Raw genomic sequence first — 25,453 nt, forward strand, 5'->3', positions numbered from 1 at the left:
GGGGGGGGCGGCGGGAAGAGGAACAACTGTAATAATCTGAAAAATAAAGATTTAATTTAAAAAAAAAAGAAAATCTGCAGGTTAAGGATAATGACAGGATATGGGGAAGGGGTGCAGGTGTATGTACAGAAACATTTTGGGTTAATATTGTTTTGATATTAAATCAAGAAGAAAAAATAAAAAGGAAAAGGAACTTCTTTCAGTAATGGCAGAGCAGGTAATTCTGATCAGTTCTCCTGATGAGGATAATATAAAAAACTTGAAAAAATATACAAATCAGCTGCATAAAGGCATCTGGAAATGAATAAGGTTACTCGTCCAAAATTTAAAAATTACCCAACTTAGATTACCCATTACTAACAAGATGGACCATTACTAGAAAGATCATCCATTACCAGAAAGATGGCCCATTACAAGCAAGATAGACCATTATTAGAAAGATCGTCCATTACTAGAAAGGTGCCCATTACTAGCAAGATGACCCATTACTAGAAAGATCGTCCATTACTAGCAAAATCGCCCATTACTAGAAAGATCATCCATTACTAGAAAGATCGCCCATTACTAGCAAGATGGCCCATTGCTAGCAAGATTGCCCGTCTAACAAATAATAGAATTCCAGAAAGGTTAGCATGTAATTTGGGGCCTGTTTTTTTCCTCTGGGACCATCTGCTGATTCTAGAAAAGGCTCCTTAGTGGCCAAAAGCTTAACTGACTTTTTTAACAGCCTCTAAGAAGCACTGGTAAGACCCTGGGATAGGATAAGGGCAATCCATCAGCAAACTGACCTTTGCGGGGAGAACAGCCCAGCTTCTAATCATCCGACACCTAAAATGGGTTAAGTGAGACTTTATTGCTAGTGCAGTTAAGCAGCTGCCAGAAGATAAAATATTCCTTTCTACAGAAAAATATCACCCTGGGCCTCAAACTATTTCCACAAATAATGTACTGAATTCAAGATCAAGCACACAATCAATACCCTCCGAACACATGAAGAGATAATATGAATCAGAACCAGCAGAAACAACAGAAAATAGAAGTGCACCCACAGGAGCTCCAGGTATTGGTGTATCTGATGCACACCTGGTTCAAAGATACAATTGAAAAATTCAACAGAAAATTCTAAGACATAAAAGAAAGGATGTGGCAGATTTTTTAAAGAGCTAAACAAAAATTCTAGACCAGAAAACTAATAATCAAAATCAATCATCAGAATGAATCACAAAGAGAAAATGACAAAAAAAGAAGGTAAAAGACATAGAGATACTATGGAAAGGTCTAATATGTAAGAAATTTGAGACCTAGAGAGACAGCAGAGAGGTGATTAGGCAGAAGCAAAATTAAAAAAACATCTGCAAAGACTTTTTTTTAGCACAGATATTCTAGATTGCGTAGAGATTTATTTGCATTTATCTAATGACTAAGCATGCTGAACATCTTTTCTTATGCTTATTGGCCATCCAAAAATCGTCTTTGGTGAAGTATCTGTTCAAATTTTTGCTTGTTTTTAAAAATTGAGTTGTTTCTTATTATTGAGTTTGAGAGTTCTTTATGTATTTTGAACACATGTTCTTATCAGATATATGATTTATAAATATTTCCTCCCATTCTGTCACTTGTCTTTTCATTCTCTTAACAGTGTCTTCTGAAGAGTAGAAGCTTTAAGTTTCATGAGCCCAAATTTATCAAAATTTTCTTCTATGGATGATGCTTTTCATGTCAAATGTAAAAAAAACTTTGCCTAATCCAAGGTCGCAAAGATTTTTCTCTACAAGTTTTTATCATTTTGGTTTTCAATTCTTAGGTTTATAATCTATTTTGAGTTCATTTTTGTATGTGGTACAAGGTATAGACTTTTTCCCAATTGACCCAGCACCATTTGTTGAAAAAACTGTCCTCGGTACATGGACAGGCCTTTGCGCCTGTGTTAAAATCAACTGGCAATGCACATGTAGAGGGCTTTTTTTCTCTATATATGTCCCATTGATTTGTCTCTATACCAATATCACATGGTCTTCATTGCTGTAGCTGTATACAATGTCTCAAAATCGGGTAATAAAAGTCCTCCAACTTTGTTTCTCTTTTCCAGAATTATTTTGGCTATTCTTGGTCCTTTGTATTTTCATATGAATTTTAGAATTAGCTTGTAATTTCCTACCAAAAAAAAAAAAACTAACCTACTGGAATTTTTATTATTTTGCATTAAATATATAGATTGATATGGGAAGAACTGGTATCTTAACAATATTGAGTTCTCTGATCCACGAACATGGTGTCTCTTTCCATTTACTTAGTCTCATGTTATTTCTCTCAGCAATGTTCTATAGTTTTCAGTATACAGATCTCGCACGTCATTTTTCAGATTAATCTCTAAGTATCACATACTTTAGCACTATTGGGATAGGTTAAGAGAAAGTTCAATTTCCAATTGCTTGTTTTCGTGATTTGTATATTGATCTTGTATCCTGAAACATTTCTATATTCAGCAAGTGCTAGTATTTTTCTTTTGTAGATTCCATCATAAATGATAATGTTATGTGACCAAAAAAAAAACAAACACGACCGTTTTTCTTCTTTCTCTGCAATGTGGATCCCTTTCATTTCTTTTTGTTGATTTATCGCACTGTTTAGAATGTCTAGTAGTGTTGAACAAACATGGTAAGAGCCCATACGCTTGACTTGTTCCTGATCCAAGCCACCATCAAATATGAGGCCAGTTCTATAGTTTCCTAATGCTCCCATTCCAATCTACATTACACACAATTAAAATGATCACTGTAAAATGTGAATGGGCAAGTCACTGCTCTGCTTAAAGCCTTCCTGATTTCCCACTGTCCTGAGAAAGAACAACTGGTGCATGCTCTGTCACTGACCATCACTCCGACGTCCTTTAAGTCACACCCGACCCAGAGCACTGGGTTCCAACCACACACGCCTCTTTCAATTCCCCCAAGCTCTTTCATCCGCTCTCTCAGCCGGGATCACTCATTCCTGACTCTTCAAATGTCTGCTTCCTCCTAGCTCTTCAGTTTTAAGGGCTCCTCAACAGGGCTTTCTTTGACCTCCCAATGCACAATAAGTTCCCCCCTGTCACTCCCTCCTGATATTTACACTCACCTACTTATTTTATGTGTGTTTCCCATTCTGAACTGTAACCTCCTTGACAGCCAGTTCTCTATTTTATTCACCTCTATTTTCTCGGTGCTCAGAACAAGTGCCAGCACATGGAAGGCACTCAGTAAATATTTACGTATGAATCAAAATGCCAGTATCATTAAACACTCACTTCTATTACAAGATTGCTTTTTTATAAGATTAACTAAGAAATTAGCCCTGGCTGGTTTTGCTCTGTGGATAGGGCATCAGCCTCTGGACTGAAGGGTCCCAGGTTTGATTCTGGTCAAGGGCACATGCCCAGGTTGCGGGCTCAATCCCCAGTGTGGGGTGTGCAGGAAGCAGCCAATCAATGATCTTCTCTCATCATTGATGTTTCTCTCTCTCTCTCCTTCTCCCTTCCTCTCTAAAATCAATAAAAATATATTTTTTTAAAAAAAGAAATTATGCCCATGGCAAAAGTGAAAAAAGTGGCACTGCGTAATTTTTTTTTGTCATTTTACCACTTGAAAGTAACGACTCCCAGAAGTAAGGCAGAATTGAAGACGGTGCTTACTATAAGTACAAATACTTCTTAACAATATCTTAATACAATGATTTAAAAATGAGTTGCACATAACATAGGTTTTATAATTTGACATGAGGTTGTTTAAAAGTTTAGCTGCCTACATTAAATAGCAAACCCTCTTTAACAGTCATTATTATTGCCCCATAAAGTCTTATCCAGTTGCTTAATTCTTCAGCATTTTTAGATATAGTCAGAATCACACAATTAAATACTCTCCTATGCCTATTCTTCAATTGTTTTCCATATAGTTTTTAGGCCTACTTGATATAGAATCTAATCTGGGACTGAATTCCATCGTTTTGTATTTTTTAGTACAGAGCAAGATAAATGAGAATCCTAAATAAAGGACTGCATGTTGATTAACTCAAGAAATGAATGAAATTATTTCATCAAATATTTTCTTAGTATATATTCATTAGTATACATTTTCTTTATAGTATCCATTTATTCAGTTTTCTATAATATGGATTAATTTTTATTACTTTAAAAGGTTATTAAAGTCATCTTTATAGCTCAGTTATATAGTTTCAGCAGACACATTTGATTCTTTGTATAAATATACTCTATAGATGAGTATATAATATTCTTTACATATTCCCATAAAATTAATATTGGGGGAGTTATTTAATTAACTTTATTGTAACCTCATTAGCAAAATGATTTTTTCAAAATAATTTAGAACCCTCAAGGTCACTACCCTCTATCCTTCATTTTTTATTTTTACTTCATGAAACTTTGGACATTCAATACCCTCTGTGGACCAGATTTAGCCTGCTCAACACAGTATGTGTATAGCATACTCAATATATTTAGCTTTAAATCTAATTCATGTAATATAGAATAACTTTATTCTTAAGAGAGAGAGAGAAACATTAGTGTGAGAAATATCAATCAGTTTCCTCCCATACGCGCATTAAACCTGCAACCTAGGTATGTGCCCTGACCAGGAATCAAACCCTAAACCTTTTGGTGTATGGGACAACACTCCAACCTACCAAGCCACCCAGCCGGGGCTAGAATAACTCTTAATCAAGAGGACCTAACTACCTGTTCCTTCTAATGTTGTTTAATTGGCACTTCCAGGTGTTAAGCTAACAAGCATAGGTCAGTTAATATCATTGAAGTTGAGTGTAAAATTAAACTTAAACTGTGTAGACTTAATTCCATTTAAATTATAGCATGATTCTGGGAAAATAGATATGAAAAGGCTTGATTCACTTTTGAATCACATGCAATGCTAAAATAAATATAATAAACACCTCAATTCATCATTGTAACAAGTAATAAAAACAACAACCTCATTCTGCCAGGATAGAAAGGTAGGTATCTTATAAAAATAACATGGTATATCCCTACATCTAATTTAAATCATAGTAATTGGAACCATGCTATATATGTCTATATATGCCTAAAAATAAAACACAAGGGCACACTAATAATTACAGTATTTTAAACACATATAAATTAATTTAAAAGTTAGGGAAAAGTTACAACCAAACAGAAAGCCAAATAAAAGTATACAAAACTATTAGCAAACATAATCCCCATTAGTATGTAACCTCCCTGACCCCATTATAGGTAAGCTCCCTAAGGACACATAGATTGTTGTCTGTTTTGTTCATTCAAGTTCTTAAGACCAGCACTTTGCACATAGGTACAAATGAATAATAAATCTTACATATTTAACAGTATATATTAACTAGAGGCCTGGTGCACGAATTCATGCACCATGGGGTCCCTTGGCCTGGCCTGCGGGATCAGGCCGAAACCAGCTCTCTGACATTCCCGAGGGGTCCTGGATTGCAAGAGGGCACAGGCCAGCTGAGGGGCCCCACCGGTGCACGATCAGGGCTGGGGAGAGATGAGGGAGGTTGGCCAGTGGGAAGGGACCATGGGAGGGCTCCAGCACATGTCCGGCCCATCTCACTCAGTCCTGATCAGCCGGACCCCAGCAGCATGCTAACCTACTGATTGGAGCGTCTGCCCCCTGGTGGTCAGTACACATCATAGCAAGCAGTTGAGTGGCCTTAGCATATCATTAACATATTACACTTTGATTGGTTGAATGGCCGACCCGTTGACCAAACACTTAGCATATTAGGCTTTTATTATATAGGATAATCCATAAATAACTAAATAGAGGAAAGAATATTCTAATAGATCAAATATTTTTTGTTTATAGCAGGAAAACTAATTCTGAAGAATTTAGGAAGCAATAAAATGAATATAAAACTAAAATTGTGATGGCCCAATTCAATCTTTATTTGATGATTCTTTAGAAGTCACACCACAGGGTCATTATTAAGAATTCAGTGAAATTATATATTATCAATGTTGTTGAATACTATTAATATAAATTTAACTTAACAGAATACCAAATAATATAGATTAACCAAGTAACATATATGCATATACGAATAGCCCACAGACACAAATAATAATGTGGGAAGAAGGGGGCAAAGGAAGTGGGTGGAGGGGGGCAAAGGGAAGAAAAATGGAGGACATCTGTAATACTATCAATAATAAATAAATAAAATTTAAAAGATAGCTATGATTTTGTAAAACTAAAATTTTTATGAGATACTAAAAAGCTAACTTTATTAAAATGTCTCTACTCAGAAAATGACTAAAGAAATCTTTATTTCAACTAAGATCTGGATTTCTCCATTTCCATCAACTAATTTCCCTAAATATTTTCATCACAATACAAAAATGTGTATCATAATACTTCCTCCATTCAATGATTAAGGTACAAAAGATCAGCCATCAGAAGCTCTGAAGTTTTCTCCTGACAATGAAAAAAAAATGGCAAATTCAAAACTCATTTCGCACCAACTTACTCTAACTTTTGGCAAGACTCTCCGAAGTGTCTCAGCAGGATTCTGTCGCATCAAAAACGGGAGATTTGCAATCACACTTGTTCCCTGGATATCTTGACCAGCACTTACAGAGAAAAGACAAATTTACAATTTGTAATTGTAAGCTGAACACCTAGTTTATGACTATAAAAAGCAGATTAATTTGAAAAATGGCTGCTTTTAATGACAAACACTAAGACTTAGACAAAGTTTTAATTTTCAAACACCATTACTTAAATACAAAAATAAAACCAGGACAGAAATTTCATTAAGTAAATCTTATAACATGTGCATGAAAATATTAAGCTCATGCTAAAAACAAGATTAACTTTTAAGTTTAAAAGTTTTTAAGACTATTATTAAATACTTTAAAATTCTACCTCATTTTTTCTCGTATGACCTACCAATTTGCTGTACTGTCTAAAAATTATAAATGGAAAGTTTTCATCATGGTAAAATATTAATAATCACTACAACAGGAATAGCAACAAAACCAACTACACAGAATCATACAACTTCCTTCTGTTATAATGAAGTTACCTGTGGCCGGCCTAGACTAACTCTGTGAGTTGCGAGAACTTCTTAAAGAAATACTCAGCATTCTTAAAGGTCAGTGGGGTATATTTATACAGTTATCTTTTTGACATATTATTCATTAGATCACAAAAGTTTTATCAAAATAATCTCAGTGATGCTCTAGTGGTCTAAATACTTTAGAAAAGGTGTTCAGATTCATCTGAAAAACTAGTTCCATACAAAAAATTCTTTGATTTTAAAACATAAACTCAGTGACATAAGATTTCCAAGTACCTGACATACTAGTATATATACATATAAAAGATGCTAGGAAATGTGGCACTGCTATTCTGATACCAATTTACATGCTAATTGCTGATGCCATATTTAATTATCTTAATTAAAATTATTTTAACTTAGCTCTTCAAATGGAACTATTTGTTATTATATGTATGTTAAGATCTTAATATGGTTTTTAAAGTATTATATTTGTTTGCTTCAGTTTTATAAGTTCTGTTAATAAGAAGCAGATTCTGCAGAGCTGCAGAGCTATGAAGAAAGGCATTTGCCCTGTTGTAGTAAGGTAGGCTATGAACCACCAGTCAGCACAATATTCCACTGCTGTCACCACTCCCTAAGTCAGTGATGGCGAACCTGTGACACCTGTGTCAGAGGTGACACGCGAACTCATTATTTTGGTTGATTTTTCTTTGTTAAATGGCATTTAAATATATTTTAAAAATATCAAAAATATAAATCTTTGTTTTACTCTGGTTGCAAATATCAAAAAATTTCTATATGTGGCACGGCACCAGAGTTAAGTTAGGGTTTTTCAAAATGCTGACACGCCGAGCTCAAAAGGTTCGCCATCACTGGCCTAAGTGAATACTTTAAAAGACAAAAGTCAAGAAGGAATGGGACTGAAGTAAGGGACGCATGCCAAGATGGAAAGATGGTCAAAAAAAGGAAATTAAAGTTGCATATAAAATTACTAGTTGTAGTGGGTTGAATGGTGCCCTTCCCACCCCATAAAATATGTCTCTGCCCTAAGCCTAGATTCCATGATGTCATCTTCACTTGAAAAAGGACCTTGAGCCCTAACCGGTTTGGCTCAGTGGATAGAGCGTCGGCCTGCGGACTGAAGGGTCCCAGGTTCCATTCCGGTCAAGGGCATGTGCCTTGGTTGCGGGCACATCCCCAGTAGGAGGTGTGCAGGAAGCAGCTGATAGATGTTTCTCTCACTCATCGATGTTTCTAACTCTTATCCCTCTCCCTTCCTCTCTGCAAAAAATCAATAAAATATTTTTTTTAAGAAAAAAGAAAAAGGTCCTTGAGATGAAGAGACCATTCTGGTTTACCCAGGTAGACTATAAACCCAGTAACAGGCATAAAAAGAGACACTCAGAGGAGAAGACACAGAAAAGAAGGCAGTGTGACCACAGAGCAGAGACTGCAATGATGCAGCCACAAGTCAGGGATGCTGACAACCCACAGAAGCTGGCAGAGGCAAAGGACAGCCTCTCCCTAGAGCCTTGCTGACAACTTGGTTTTGACTCAGTGACACTAATTTCAGAACCCTGGCCTCCAGAATGTGAGAGAATAAATGTCTTTGTTTTAAGCCATCTAGTTTATGGTAATGTATTATAGCAGCCTCAGAAAACAAATCCACTACTAAAGAACTGAGAGAGAGAGAGAGAGAGAGAGAGAGAGAGAGAGAGAGAGATGGGTAATGTTTCATATGACAATTTCTGGCCTAGAGTAGAGGATCAGTAAATGTCTCTTAAAAAGATGAATAAGCTCTGGCCCAGGTGGCTCAGTTAGTTGGAGCGTTTCCTGTACACCAAAAGGTGGCAGTTCCCGGTCAGGCCACATACCAGGTTGTGGGTTTGATCCTCAGTCAGGCTGCGTGCATGAGGCAGCCAATCTCTCTCTCTCTCTCTCTCTCTCTCTCTCTCTCTCTTCCTCTCTAAAAATCAACTCATTATTTTTTAAAGGATGAATAAATGGATGACTCACCGGGTGAAGTTCCCACCTCTGCATAACATTCTTGAAATGACAAAATTATACAAATGGAGAAGACAGTGGTTTCCAGGGGTTAGAGATGGATGTGGAAAAAGATCCTATCTAATAAGGAGGGAATATGCTAATTGACTGCCCAGCCCTCAAAGATGGCGGCACCCACAGCCAATAAGGAGGGGATATGCTAATTGACTGCCCCACACTCAAAGATGGCGGTACCCACAGCCAATAAGGAGGGAATATGCTAATTGACTGCCCTGCCCTCAAAGATGGCAGCACCCACAGCCAATAAGGAGGGAATATGCTAGTTGACTGCCCAGCCCTCAAAGATGGCGGCACCCACAGCCAATAAGGGGGGAATATGCTAATTGACTGCCCAGCCCTCAAAGTTGGCGGCACCCACAGCCAATAAGGGGGGAATATGCTAATTGACTGCCCAGCCCTCAAAGATGGCGGCACCCACAGCCAATAAGGAGGAATATGCTAATTGACTGCCCCACACTCAAAGATGGCGGCGCCCACAGCCAATAAGGAGGGAATATGCTAATTGACTGCCCAGCCCTCAAAGATGGAGGCGCCCACAGCCAATAAGGAGGGAATATGCTAATTGACTGCCCCACACTCAAAGATGGCGGCGCACACAGCCAATAAGGAGGGAATATGCTAGTTGACTGCCCCACACTCAAAGATGGAGGCACCCACAGCCAATAAGGAGGGAATATGCTAATTGACTGCCCAGCCCTCAAAGATGGCGGCGCCCACAGCCAATGAGGGAATATGCTAATTGACTGCCCAGCCCTCAAAGATGGTGGCGCCCACAGCCAATAAAAAGGGAATATGCTAATTGACTGCCCCACCCTCAAAGATGGCGGCGCCCACAGCCACAAGATGGCGGCACTCAGTCCCCTCAGCCCCACCAGGGCAGCAGATGCGTGACAAGGCCAGGCCCGCTCGCTCCGCACGCCTGCCTCCAGAGTCCCCTCGTCCCCTCAGCCCCGTAGCGATCCAGGGCCGGCCGAGGCTTTTGCTGCCGGCAGTGGCAGCAGCAGAGGTGTGATGGGGTGTTGCCTCCCGCCCCTGAGAGCTCCTGGACTGTGAGAGGGGGCAGGCCGGGCTGAGGGACCCCCTCCAGTGCATGAATTTTCTGCCACCAGACCTCTAGTGTGACTATAATAGTGTAACCTGCATAATGAAAATCTTAACTGTTTGATTGTATCAATGTCAATATACGGGCTGTAATATTGTACTTTAGTTTTTCAAAATTTTACTGTAAGGGGAAACCGGTTAAAGAGAACATTGGCATCTGTATTATTTTTTATAAGTGTATATGAATCTACAATTATCTCAAAATAGAGTTTAATTTTTAAAAAAATCAGTCAATGTGACAGACTTTTAAAAAAATACATATGGCCGAAACCGGTTTGGCTCAATGGATAGAACATCAGCCTGCAGACTGAAAGGTCCCAGGTTCGATTCTGGTCAAGGGCATGTACCTGGGTTGCGGGCACATCCCCAATAGGAGATGTGCAGGAGGCAGCTGATCGATGTTTCTCTCTCATCGATGTTTCTAACTCTCTATCTCTCTCCCTTCCTCTCTGTAAAAAATCAATAAAATATATTTAAAAAAAAATACATATGAACATCTCAACAAACACAGAAATCTGACAAATCCAACATTCACTTATAATTTAAAACTATCAGCAAACTAGAAGTAGAAAGAAACTTCTTCAACCAGATAAAGGGCATCTATGAAAAACTTAGAGCTAACATCATACTTAACAGTGAAAGAATTAATGCTTCCTCCCTAATCATGAACAGGACAAGGATGTTCACATTTCTGCTCATATTCAACACTGTGTTGGAGGTTTGAGAAAGTGCAATAGGTAATAAAAAGAAATAAGAAGCTTATGGATTGAAAAGGAAGAAAGTAAGCTGTAAAGTACAAGATAGCCAGTACAACTAATAAGTGAGTCTAACAGTGTGGCAGGATACAAGATCAAATAGGATTTGAGAAAGTGATATATAAGACAGGTAAAAAAGGTCCAATATATTTTTAATATAAGTCCCTAAAAAAAGAAAACCTAAGCAAAGGAAGCTTTTTTTTTTAATTGTTTTATTGCTTAAAGTATTACAAAGAGTATTACATATGTCTCCTTTTTTCCCGCCCTTGACAATCCCCTGGCCTCCTCTACCCCCCAGTGTCTTATGTCCATTGGTTATGCTTATATGCATGCATACAAGTCCATCAGTTGATCTCTTACCCTTCCCTCCTGCCCCCCAACCTTCCCACTGTAGTTTGACAGTCTGTTCGAGGCTGCTCTGCCTCTGTATCTATTTTTGTTCATAAGTTTATAATGGTCTTTATTATCCATAAATGAGTGAGATCATGTGGTATTTTTCCTTCATTGACGCAAAGGAAGCTTTTAAAAAATGTTATTAAAAACCCTTTCTTGAAATAAAAAAAAAAGATTCAAAAGAGCACACCATATACCTTAGAAAATCAATCCAACAGAACTGAGATATATTATTGGACTTTAAAGGAAAAGAAAAATCCTTTGGGTATCCAAGCAAAGTGAGCAAGTTATTTGTAATAGAAACAAAATCAGATTGTCATTAAACTTTACTAACAATAATAAGATATTAGAAAAGCAACTAACAACTGATAAGTGACAATGCTTACCATAAACAGAACTTGAAAAAATAAAAGAAATGAGTCTAAATTGCAATCACTATAATCTCTATCAACAAATACAATCTAGGCCGAAACTGGTTTGGCTCAGTGGATAGAGCGTCGGCCTGCGGACTGAAGGGTCCCGGGTTTGATTCTGGTCAAGGGCATGTGCCTGGGTTGCGGGCACATCCCCAGTAGGAGGTGTGCAGGAGGCAGCTGATCGATGTTTCTCTCTCGTCAATGTTTCTAATTCTCTATTTCTCTCTCCCTTCCTCTCTGTAAAAAATCAATAAAAAATATATTTAAAAAAAACAAACAAAAAAAAACAAATACAATCTAGGAAGATCCAAGATGGCAGCAGAGTAGGTGGAAATTATACTCACTGCCTTCCAGAACAACACTGGAATTAAATTATAGAACATTCAACCTGAATAACCAACTGAAGACTAGTTGAACAGAAGTCTTATAACCAAGGATTTACAGAAGGCACATCAAGACTGGTAGCAAAGGCAGAGATATAAAAAGCTTTTCTTTAAAATTGCAGAAGACCCATCTGGCGTCAACTACATGCATTCACTACTTCACTTTGTTCTGGCAACAGGGCTCCTCTTCATAATGATGATGTTAAAAGTGATATGGCAAAATCTAGCTATCAGAGGTGGAACAGCACAGTCGACATATTAGTAAATGTACACTAGAGGAAAGCGTGAGGAGGAGCTGGGGACAGGGTTGTTTATCAGAAAAAAGAGTAGACTTGGCTGTACATGAAAGTAGGGCACCAAGCGTGCAAGATATCCCTGGTATGCACCTGGTCATTTCTTGGGTGCTGTGTACCTGCTGTTATCTCCTGCTGACTTTGGTCCCAATCAGTATAAATAAACCAAGTATGTGTGAATCTATGCCACCAACCATTGAATGGAAGAAACCTCAAAACAATCAGTATTGGTTTAAGTCAACAGTATAAAATTCATGTTATTGCTATTTGATATGGTACATGTAATTTTAAAGTAAATGTTTAATCAATATTTTATTTATATAGTATGTTATTTTATTTTTTACTAGAGGCCCGATGCACGAAATTCGGGCAAGAGTAGGCCTTCACAGCCAACACGGCTGCCTGGATCCCTCCCTCGCAGCTGCAGCAGCTTCCTTGATCCCGTGGCTGCAGCCCTGGCTTTGTCCGGAAGGTCATCTGGAAGGATGTCCAGTCTAATTAGCATATTATGCTTTTGTTATTATAGACTAGAGGCCCAGTGCACAAAAATTTGTGCACTCGGGGGGCGGGGGGAGGAGGGTCCCCCAGCCCGGCCTGTGCCCTCTCACAGTCTGGGACCCCTCGGGAGATAACGACCTGCTGGCTTAGGCCTGCTCCCGGGTGGCAGAGGGCACGCCCAATCCCTAAGTGCAGCCCCTGGTCAGGCTCAGAGCAGGGCCGAATGGGGAGTCGGGGCACCGCCCTGTCATGCACAGAGCAGGGCGGATCAGGAGGTTGCGATGCCACCCTCAGTCACGCTCAGGGTAGGGCCGATTGGGGGGTTGGGGCACTGCCCCCTGTCACACTCAAGGCAGGGTCAATGGAGAGGTTGCGGTGCCACCCCGTCACGCACAGAGCAGGGCCGATCAGGGGGTTGGGGCGCTGTCCCCTGTCACTCACAGAGCAGGGCCCATCAGGGGGTTGGGGGTCCGTACCCTGTCACTCACAGAGCAGGGCCGATCAGGGGGTTGAGGAGCTCCCCCCTGTCACTCACAGAGTAGGGCCGATAGGGGAGTTGGGGCACCGCCCCCTGTCACACACAGAGCAGGGCGGATCAGGGGGTTGGTGCGCTGCACCCTGTCACACACAGAGCCATAGGGTGATCAGGGGGTTTGGGCGCTGCCCCCTGTCACGCTGATCCCGGTGCCGGGAGCCTCGCTGCTCAACTGATCCCGGTGCTGGGAGGCATATTACCCTTTTACTATATAGGATAGAGGCCTGGTGCATGGGTCGGGGCTGGCTGGTTTGCCCTAAAGGGTGTCCTGGATCAGGGTGGGGGTCCCCACTGGGGTGCCTGGCCAGTCTGGGTGAGGGGCTGAGGGTTGTTTTCCGGAAGCGAGTGACTGAAGCTTCCAACCGCTCCTTGTTTTATTTTTATTTTTTTTTTATGCTGGGCCAGCTTTAGCTCTGAGGCCTCGCTGCTGAAAACATCAATACAAAGTTTCGGTCCGCTGGCTTTCATTCCGGCTGGTTTCTGGTGTTTTGTTTAGCTTCTTATTTGCAACATAGTACATAGTTGCTTAGAGTTGCAGCTGAGAGGCCGGCAAGTGAGGCGGGGAACGTTGGAGTCCGCAGCAAGCAAACCTCATGCTCGCTTCAGTGCCTGGCTGCCGGCCGCCATCTTGGCTGACAGTTAATTTGCATATACTCACTGATTAGCCAATGAAAAGGGTAGCAGTCGTACGCTAATTACCATGTTTCTCTTTTATTAGTGTAGACTAGAGGCCCGGTGCACGAAATTCATGCTGGGGGGGGGGGGTCCTCAGCTCAGTCTGCACCCTCTCGCAATCTGGGACCGCTGGCTCCTAACCACTTGCCTGCCTGCCTCATTGCCCCTAACCACTCGCCTGCCTGCCTAATCACCCCTAACCCCTCTCACTGCCTGCCTGATTGCCCCTAACCCCTCTGTCTGCCTGCCTGCCTGCCTGATCACCCCTAACCCTTCTGCCTGCTTGCCTGATTGCCCCTAACCACTTGCCTGACTGCCTGATCACCCCTAACAACCTCTGCCTGCCTGCCTCATTGCCCCTAACCACTCTGCCTGCCTGGCCGATCGCCCCTAACTGCTCATCTACCTGCCTGATCACCCCTAACAGCCTTTGCCTCAGCCCCCACCACCATGGCTTCATCTGTAAGGACATCCAGAAGGTTGTTCGGCTATCCAGTCTAATTAGCATATTATGCTTTTATTATTATAGACTTTTATAAAATAAGCTTCTTAGACTTCAAAACCTACAACTTTCAACTGAAAGGCACTAGGAATAAGCATCCTGGCTACACCCTGAGCTGCTCCTTTTTGCCCTGATTCTGCTTTCTTTGGGACATGTTCCTTTTCTAAGATATATACTCAGAAACAAAAAGACACAAGCCCACTCAGCAAACCATTCCTCTAAAACTAAAAATAACTGGGGTAAGCATCTAATCTGTGCACTAGTGTCCAAAAAGGCAAGAGGAAGGGGGAAAAAAGACTAGTTAGATAAACGAATTTAGGACAGCAATCTTTTAAATTCTAAATTAATGTCACTAATTATTTTATTCCCATTGGAAGAGGCGCCTATTTTAAAGAGCCATTTATAGTAATATCTTAAACCAAAAAAAAAAAAAGTCAACTCACTCAAGCATTTTTTATGATAATAAAAAATTTTGTAGTCTTCCTTGTCATCCCAGCTCCTGCCACTGTCATGGTAACTTCATCAGTGACGGGAACGACTAACAGCTACTTTTTGACCCCCTCTAATCCAACAATGTTTCATCCAAATTTTATATTCTCCAATACTTAGCACAGGATCTAGCACAGAAAATGTTCCATAAATATTTTATTTAAATTCAATTTGTCTCCACATCAACAACCATTTTCAAAAGTTGGATCAATCATTACCTGGAAATGTTCCATTTCTAGAATCTTAAACTCTGATCTTATTTGCTGCCCATAAACTCTTATCTATTTTTCCATTCCTAAATGCATTTGTTATTCTTATCACACTCCTAATCCTTCAATTTCTTCTGATTCTCTAGTTTCTAATACTCCTCCTAGTTTTTACTTTCTTACTTGCCAGCCTGAACCTCCCTGACTATTACTTCAATTACAGTCCCTACTAATGACCTTGTTTCTTCAATTCTCCTAAAAATAAAAATAGTATCAAATATACTATTACTAGGCATAATGCTAATAAGCACCTTACTTGCAGTCATCTTTTTAAATTCTCACAATAATTTTATGAGATAGATTAAATATTATTATTAGCTCCATCTTATAGATGAGCAAATTAGGGCTTGAAGAGATGAAGGTACTTGCCCAAAGTTACGCACGCAGCCTGTACAACTCCAAAACCCATGCACAAACCATTACACAACACTGCCTCTCTTCCAACCTATGCACCCAGCCAATACCAAATCCATCCATCTGCTTTTTCCATCTTTTCCATCCCACTCCTGATCCTAAGCTATGTAGCACTACTAGAGGAAAATGTATAACTACGTTGCTTAATGCTTTTAAAAACATAATTTTTTTAAGAAAGCTGGTTCTCAATGATGCTGGAAGTAAACAAAATAATAACGAATTTGTGAGAAATCAAGAAAAGGACCAGAAATTCTTGGTATATCATATTGCCTAAAGAACTTACAGAAATATTATTTTGGGTCTCTAAAAATGCGGCTATCTGTACTAGTCTATGAAACCCATGTCCTTCCCCACAAAAAAGAATAAGCTGTATGTTAGAACAGATCTAGATACTGACAATATTGTCTTTTTCTATTCTTGTATGTACCTTGCTTCAACTTTCTAGGACAGTGGTTCTCAACCTTCCTAATGCTGCGCCCCTTTAATACAGTTCCTCATGTTGTGGTGACCCCCAATTTCATTGTTACAAATTGAACATAATTAAAGCATAGTGATTAATCACAAAAACAATATGTAATTATATATGTAATCATTCGACCCCCAAAGGGGTCACAACCCACAGGTTGAGAACCGCTGTTCTAGGAGCTCAAAATCTAAGGAGAAAAACAGATTTGCACATAAGAATCCTGACTATCGAGCAAAAAGTCCTTCTCTTTTCCTAGCCAGACAACCTTCATGCTTTATTTAATCCTAAACCAGTAAGAAAAAGAAGAGGGGGAGGAGCATATGCTACCCAGAAATGACACCATAGCATCGTCACTATTAGAGAAATTAACGTGAGAATTCTAGCTCTGCTACTGTTCGACTCTGTGCAGGATCTGAAATGATTATATATGCAGAGCCTGCGATCCCAATCCTAGCAGCTCTCATTTCAAAATCCAAAATATAGCACATAAGTAGCTGACACTGCTTGAATTTAAACGATGAAGCAGATGCCACAGAGGCCTTGCTTTGAGTTTGCAATGAAAACTAAACTTTAAATAGTTGATATTTAATTATTTCTGTACTCAAAGTAAATTATTAAATAGTTTGTTTTCATGATAGAACAAAATTAAGTGATTAGCTTAGAGAATTAAACTTCCAAGAAAGACAAAACTTTCTTTTAAGACAAAGATGACTCAAGAATATAAAGCAGAGGATACTGATATCAATCAATAACGTAATTTTTCAAATGTGGCACATTTTCATTACTACAAAATTAAATTCTTAATAATGTTAAATCTTCAAAATATCACCTCAAATGTTTACATAGTTAGAGAACCATTCAACTCTGCTTGTAGTCATCATACTTAGAATTGGAGAGTAACAAAATATATTGTTTCATAGCACCAAAGAAAGAATAAAAGAAAAATTAAGATTTAAGTGTCATTCTGTGCCAAGCAAGGCACTTCATACACATTTTCAAATTCATCTTGATTATATATATATATATATATACACACACAATATATTTCTATCCTTACTTGACAGTTGAAGAAACAATCCCAGAAAAAGTGATTTACCCGAAGTCATTCAACTACTACCGATGAGAGACAGGATTCCAGCCTGTGATTTCTAAATTCACGACCGAGCACCACCGCACCACCTAGGATCGTAGTCCTATCATAAGAAGTGGCTGAGCTGTCAGCCTAAAAATGTCCCTACGTTGATAATTTTTCTAAGAGAAAAATTTGCACATAAATTACTTAGTAATATTCACGTTAAAATAAATTCCTTTACGAATCACTTCCACTACATATCTTTTACTCTCCCAATGTCATGTTCATTGAGAAGAAGAGGCAAACACCTCTCTTCACTAAAGCAGTGTCACCAGCTATACAGAGGGCGTTTCCCTTTGAATGGCTCTTCAATTTCCTATATCAAGAACTGAGCTCATTCCCCGCCCCCTCTTTTTACCAACAGAGATAGAAACAGCCCTCTGATTCTCCAGGTACACAACTTAGAATTACATTACCCTTTCCTTCCTCCCTCACACTCCACAGCCAATCTCACAACAGTGTACATGGTGAACATTATCCTTGCTTCTTCTGGAGTGGAATGAACTTGTTAAGGGGCAGATACACCTGTTGAATTAGTAAATCTTCCCTGATTTTTTTTTTTAATTTGGAATTTTTCCTTATTCTATTTCAATATTAAGATTACATTTGTTAACTTCCATGTTTTTAATTTATTATACTTAGGAGGATCATTCTTAACACTTAGTATCAATTATACATTATTAGCGTATATACACAACCACGTGTGTTTATATTTAGGTCACAATTTAAAATGTATTCCTTACTGTGAGTCATGGGGAAAAAATTTTTTGAAAATCATTGTCCTACAGTATTTTGCAGAGTAAAAGGAAATATTACTAAGGCCTGCCCTAAATATATGACCTATAGTAGGAATATTGAAAGGCATGTAAATTACGAGTTCAGGAATAACTATACAAATTTAAAAGGTTTCTGGAAACATTGTTACCTCTCCCATTATTTTTTTAAATTGGCCTTTCTATTTCCCCATTAACAAGTGGCAGAAAACATCATTTTAAAAATACTTTTTAAAAATATATAAATATAGAACATAGCAAGGGAAAGGGTTAGCTAAGAAGACTGGGTTGCATAGCAGCTAACCCAGCAAGCGAGGAGCCAGGAGAGGGAAGAGAATAAGTAACTGGCAGCTGCATAAAAGAGATAAAATGAGGCCAAGTCCCTGGAACCCGCAGGAAGAAAGGATGATAAATAGCTACGATAGGAAGTGGATGAGACCCAAGTACTTAAGCTATAGAGGACAGGTGGACTGAGATGTTCAATAATCCAGGGAGTATATATTCAGGACCTGCTGTTTGTTAGGCACTGGTTCTGGACTCTCCAATACAATCTAATAATGTTTTATGCCTCGCCATAGAATTTGTCAGACAACAAATTACATATTAGGCACTGAACTAAGCCCTGAGCAGGGATATGGTGGTACATATAGACATGACCTTACCCTAGGAGGGTTTCACGTCAGAAGAGACACATATTGAACAACAAAAATCAACTAAGGCCCTGGCCAGCTAACTTAGAGTATCTTCCCAATGAGCCAAGGTTGTTGGTTTGATCTCTGGTCACGGCACATACAAGAATCAACCAATGAATGCATAAATAAGTGGAACACCAAATCAATGTTTCTCTCTCTCTCTCTCTCTCTTTCTCTCTCTCTCTCTCTCTCTCTCTCCGCCTTCCTATCTCTCTAAAATTAAAAAACAAATTAAGGTTTATTACATCATCCTAAGTGTGCAAATACCTATAAAGGAACAGTACACAGCACTATCAAGAACATCACCTACTTTGGAGGTGAAGGGAGGGCTTCTCTGAAGAGTTGAGATCTGAAAAATCAGTAGGATCAGTGAGAACAAAGTGTAGAAGGAACAGTGTGTTCAAGCATCCCATGCTAGATGGGATTTATTCAATCATTTCACAAAGGATTTCTGAACTCTTATGCATTGCCAGTCACTGTGCTCTGAAAGTAGGAAGAAAATAATAGAGAGAAAGTGCTCTGTTTCTGTGTATCTGAATTAGAACAGAAAGGAAGAAATGGCTCTTTGCAGAAATAAATCAATAGGACTTGATACAAAAATAAGTTCTGAAAGAAGAAAAAGCAGTATAAAAGTGTTCCCAGCCTTCCCTCCAGTGTCGTTTAAAAGGGTGGTCAGGCCCAGCCACAGTGGCTCCCTTGGTGGGAGAGTCGCCCTGTGCACTGACGGGTGCTGGTCACATTCCCAGTCAGGGCACATGCCTGGGTTTCAGGTTCCATCCCCGTTTGGGGAAGGTACAGAAGGCAACCCACCTATGTTTCTCTCTCACTTCAATGTTTCTCTCTCTCTCTCTCTCTCTCTCTCTCTCTCTCTCTCTCTCTTTCTCTCAGAATGTCCTCAAGTGAGGATTAAAAAATTAATTAATTTAATTAAAGGATATTCAGGCTTCAATAACAAGTGAAGACATACTTAGATTTAAAATTATGAATTCCATTTCAGGCACACTAAGTTTGAAGAGCCAGTGAGACAAGCTGAGAGAGGCATCATGCTGGCACCACCCAGAGGCAGTCCTGGCCAGAGGTGGGGAGAAAAGCCCACAGCTCCGGCTGCAGACATGGAAATTAAGCCACGGAGACAACACTGACATCTAGGAGTGGAAAATCTGACTCAGAAGCAGCGTCCCTAACAATGTACAGTGGCTCCTCACTGTTCATGACTGATGTTGTAACTGAGTCACCGAATCAGAAGAAATATAATACAAACAAATCAATTATAAAATCTAAATGTTCATCAGTCAAGCAAAAATCAATCTTGTAAAAGCTGTGTGAAATGTTGATTCCTTTTCTCTAATGCTAAGGATAGGATATAATAGAATGTTGGAGTTAAAGAGGGCCTTAGAAATATAATTCACCTCCTCACATTGTGGCAATGAAGAAACCAACATCTAGAGATTATGGAAGTTGCTCAAGGTCAACCAGCTAGTTCTTGTCAGAGTTAGGACACTATCTTCACAAAGCAAAAATCTAATTTAAAAAAAAAAACACAAAACAATAAAAAAGAACCCATTGATCCTATAAAATGGCTCATTGGTTCCTAAATTAATTACAATTAATTTAAAATAAGTTCAAACATATATTTTCTTCATTAAGAGAAAGAAATGAAGTCAAGTTTCTCCATGATGTTCCTTATAATACAAGAACTATTTTAGACATCTATATCATTTCCTTTTGTAATATATCAATCTTCTAGTTGTCTTGAAAAACAAAATAGTCTGAGGAAAAATAATGCTTAATTATACCGTATATAATTCAATGAGTAAATATTGATACATAAGTAACTAGTGTAAATTAACTCATATGAGCATATAATTATATATATTATATGAAAATTTAGGTAAGATATATATGTATTTTTTTAAGTTACTCTTTTTTTATTTTATTGATTTCAGAGAGGAAGGGAGAGGAGAGAAAGATAGAAACATCAATGATGAGAGAGAACCATTGATTGGCTGTCTCCTGCACGCCCCCTACTAGGGATTGAGCCCGCAACCCAGGCATGTGCCCTTGACCAGAATCGAACCTGGGACCCTTCTGTCTGCAGGCCGATGCTCTATCGACTGAGCCAAACCAGCTAGGGCTTATACAAATATTTTAACATGTTGTCCACAAGACTAGGTCCATGTGCTATTTATTTATGTGGGAATCATGAAGAATAACAAACCATTCTATTCTTATTTATATACTAATTATCTGCACAAGCCAAAAAGGACATGTTTATCATGCAAAATATTGAACATTAATATATTTTTAGAAAATACTAGTCAAAAGAACCACAGCTGACTAGTATACCCTGAGTGTTTTTGTGGGGGGTTTTAACTAGAGATAAGTAAATCTTTTTGAAGGCATCAAGAAATGAATGCACTAACCACCTGAGTCAAGTTGATAACTGGGGTGAGAAGGGAGTTAAGTTTAGAGTCACGGGTGCAAGGAAGAATCCTAACAGCATGACTAGAACATCTCCCTCACTTCACGGACAATACAGAGAAGCTGAATGATGTTACCAAGGTCACACAGCTTTTAGTGGCTGTGCTCCATGTTTCTTAGCAACAAATTTTTTTTAAGAAACATGTTATATAGCTCTCACTGACTAATAAGAATATGAAATTAGTCTACAGACTGATTATAATATATTTTCCTTAATAATAGACTAGAGCTGAAAAAATAAAATATGTGCTATCTTAGAAAAGTAAGAAATATTTTCCTGAAGAAAAATAAGGAGGCATATCTACTTGCCCACTAGTGAACCAAAAGAAATTAGTGTTTTCCAGTGAAAACACCAGAATGTTTACCCTCCAGCACGTTTCTGCCAATCAAATATTTGAAAACCGTCTTGATTAAACAAATGTGGGGTTTTTTAATGTTTACATCAGAAAACTTACAGAAACCCTGTGAATTATTCTATTTTGTAAAAGAAGGACTTGCCGAAACCGGTTTGGCTCAGTGGATAGAGCGTCAGCCTGCGGACTGAAGGGTCCCGGGTTCGATTCCGGTCAAGGGCATGTACCTGGGTTGCGGGCACATCCCCAGTGGGAGATGTGCAGGAGGCAGCTGATTGATGTTTCTCTCTCATCGATGTTTCTGGCTCTCTGTCTCTCTCCCTTCCTCTCTGTAAAATATCAATAAAATATATTTTTTAAAAAAAGAAGGACTTAATCTGTTTAAATATCAGAGATATGAGGAACAGGAAAAATTGAGGATACTCCCAGGTTTTTAAGCTGTGACATTAAGTAGATGGTGGTGCCCTTTATGAGAGATAAGCAGGCAACACACACTGAGTAAAGATCTGAAAGAAATAACAGAGCTAGCAATGTAAGTATCTGAGGAAACATTAAAAGCAGAAGGAACAATACGTTTATAAGCCCTGAGATAGATGTGTACTTGGTATGCTTAATGAACGGCAAGGATGGCTGGAATATACACCAAGAGAAGAAGGTAATAGTAAGAAATGAAATCAGAGCTGCAATAAGGAAGAAGGAGGAAGTCACAGAAATCAGGCAAAGCACATTCTCAAACCATAATGGAACTAAGGATCAGTAACAAAAATCTGGAAAATTCCCAAATATTTGGAAATTAAAACACTTCTAAATGACTCATAAGTCAAAGAAGTCTCTAGATAAATTTTTAAATGTTTTTCACTTAAATGATAATGAAGGTTTAATATGTCAAAATTTGTAAGAGCAGTACCTAGAGGGAAATTTACAGCATTATAATGTATAACTTAGAATAGAAGAAAGATCTAAAATCAATAATCTAAGCTTCTACCTTAAAAAACTAGAGAAAAGAAAATTAAATGCAAGGTAAGCAGAAGAAAGAAAATAATACATGTTAAAACCAAAAATCATTAGAGAAACCAAAAGCTGGTTCTTTGAATAGATCAATAAATCTGAAACTCTTCACTATCCAAGGAGTTTCTGCTGTTCAGGGATGTCTACTAGCACCTCCTTAGTGGATGAAATAAGAAACTGGGGTTCGACATCTTTTCTTTTCTTAGAATTGAGAATAGCCTGCTAAAGCAACATGGAAACTTAATTTCTATTAGGCCCAACCCATTATGTCATACTAGAGGCCCAGCACACGAAATTCGTGCGTGGGTATGGTTCCTAGGCCTGGCCTGCGATCAGGGCCATCTTCCCCAGCTGCCCGCAGCCGGCCCTGCCCCCCTGCCACCACCCACCCCCAGTTCCTCATTGGCCATCAGGCAATCGGAGCCTGCTGGCTGGGGGGAAGAACTGAGAGGTCGGCCATTCCCACCTGCTTGCCAGCCCCACCCCCGCCACAGGTCGCCCTCTGTGTGTGGGGCAACCGGCGGGGCAGGGGCCTTGGTCTGGAGCCACCCGCATCCCCACCACCCACCCCCGGTTCCTTGTTCGCCATCAGGCAATTGGAGCCTGCCGGTCCGAGAAAGAGATCAAGAGGTGGTCAGTGCACCTCATAGTGACTGGTCGAGCAGTCATTCTGGTTGTTCTGCCATTAGGGTCAATTTGCATATTACCCTTTTATTACATAGGATGGAGGGAAGAGAAGGAAACAGTGCCTGAAATACTTAAGTGACTTGAATGTAATCACAGAGACAGATGCCAGGTCCCCTGGTTTTTACAATAGCAAAGTTCTATTGCACAATATAGCCATATTGGGGGGCGGGGGGTGGACCTCAACCCTTACCTTACACCAGTGGTTGGCAAACTGCAGCTAGTGAGCCACATGCAGCTCTTTGGCCCCTTGAGTGTGGCTCTTCCACAAAATACCACGTGCGGGCGCCCGTGTACAGTGCGACTGAAACTTCGTGGCCCATACACAGAAGTCGGTATTTTGTGGAAGAGCCACACTCAAGGGGCCAAAGAGCCGCATGTGGCTCGCGAGCCGCAGTTTGCTGACCACTGGTTTAACTAAGAGTCAAAACTTTAAGTAAAGTTTATTAAGTTAATTTTAGGGAACGTTGTGGAGTGAAAGAAGATGTAGTGTCGAGGGTTGAGAAAGGTATGTTGAGATGGTTTGGACATATAGAGAGGATGAACGAAAGGAGATAGACAAAACAAGTATACAAGACGAGTGTGGATGGGAGAGTTGGAAGGGGTCGACCTCAGCAAACGTACCTCAATCAGACTGAGGACGGTTTTAGCAAAGGCCAGCTTAGAAGTACCCTTAATTAAGTTAATAACAATGTACCTACCTATATAGTTTAAGTTTAAAAAATTTGGCTCTCAAAAATTTCAATCGTTGTACTGTTGATATTTGGCTCTGTTAACTAATGAGTTTGCCGACCACTGCCTTACACTATACACAAAATTTAACTGGAAATGAATTACAGACCTAAAATTAAGAGCTAAGACTTAAAATTTCTAAAAGAAAACAGGGACAAAAATCTTAATGACCTAGGTTTTGGCAAAAAATTTCTTAAATATAACAAAGAACATACTAACTATAAAGAAAAAAATACAATAAATTAGACCTCACCAAAATTTGACTACAGCAAAGCAAAAAAAAAAAAAAAACCTTTGCTCTTTAAAATATGGTCTTGTAAAAATAAAAGGCAAGCCACAGACTAGGAGAAAATACTCGCAAAGCCAATATCCAACAAATTGGCAAACTATTCCACCAAAAAAGCTATATGGCTGGCTCATAAACACATGTAAACATGCTCAACATCCATTGGTCATCTGGAAAGTTCAGTTACAAATACAATGAAACACCAGTACACTAGACCACTAGAAATACCACTAGAATGGCTTAAAAAGACTGATCATACCAATATCAGCGAGTATATGGAGCAACTGTCTCTCACATACGGCTGGTGAAAATGTAAAACTGCACAATCAATTAGGAAACAATTTAGCAGTTCCTTAAAAATATAAACATATACCTACTCTATGACCCAGACATTCCACTCCTTGATGTTTACCAGAGAGGGATGGAAAGCACATGTCCACACAAAGATTTATACATGAATGCTTATAGTCTGTAATAGCCAAAAACTGGAAATTATCCAAATGTCTATTAAATGATCAATGAATACGCAAAACATATTATATCCTTAAAATGAAATAATTATCAACAATAAAAGCAATAAATTATTGATACATGCAGCATCATGAATGAACTTCAAAATAATTACATTGAGTAATGAAGCCAGACAACCCTGGCTGGTTTGGCTCAGTGGATAGAGTGCTGGCCTGCAGACTGAAGAGTCCCGGGTTTGATTCCGGTCAAGGCCAGGGTTGCGGGCTCGATTCCCCAGTAGGGGGCGTGCAGGAGGCGATCAATGATTCTCTGTCATCACTGATGTCTCCATCTCTCTCTCCCTGTCCCTTCCTCTATGAAATAAAAATAAAAATAATTGTTTAGAAAAATAAAAGCCAGACAAAAGAGGAACTATTGTATGATTCACTTCTATAATATTCTAGAAATTGTAAACTAATCTATAGTGACAGAAAGCAAGTCAGTGGTTGCCTGAAGTGAGGGAAATGATCAGAAAAAGGGGAGAGAATATTCTAAA

The 25,453-nt window shown here is 39.2% G+C and overlaps 1 protein-coding gene across 3 annotated transcripts in view; it reads right to left on the bottom strand.

The window, feature by feature from the left end:
- PPP4R4 (protein phosphatase 4 regulatory subunit 4) overlaps positions 1 to 25,453 on the bottom strand; it is an 89,429-nt gene that overhangs the window by 55,040 nt on the left and 8,936 nt on the right. For 2 of the 3 annotated variants that reach the window (XM_023746854.1, XM_023746855.1), the window contains exon 3: positions 6,523 to 6,625. Coding sequence is in view for 2 of the 3 variants with exons in the window: in XM_023746855.1 (XP_023602623.1) it covers positions 6,523 to 6,625 (103 nt within the window). In the remaining variant the exon portion in view is untranslated. Of the gene's footprint in view, positions 1 to 6,522; positions 6,626 to 25,453 lie in introns of those variants that run through there. The other variant, XM_023746853.1, reaches the window with a different exon arrangement.

Source organism: Myotis lucifugus, unplaced genomic scaffold (genome assembly GCF_000147115.1).
Source record: "Myotis lucifugus unplaced genomic scaffold, Myoluc2.0 scaffold_742, whole genome shotgun sequence".
Classification (NCBI taxonomy): domain Eukaryota; kingdom Metazoa; phylum Chordata; class Mammalia; order Chiroptera; family Vespertilionidae; genus Myotis; species Myotis lucifugus.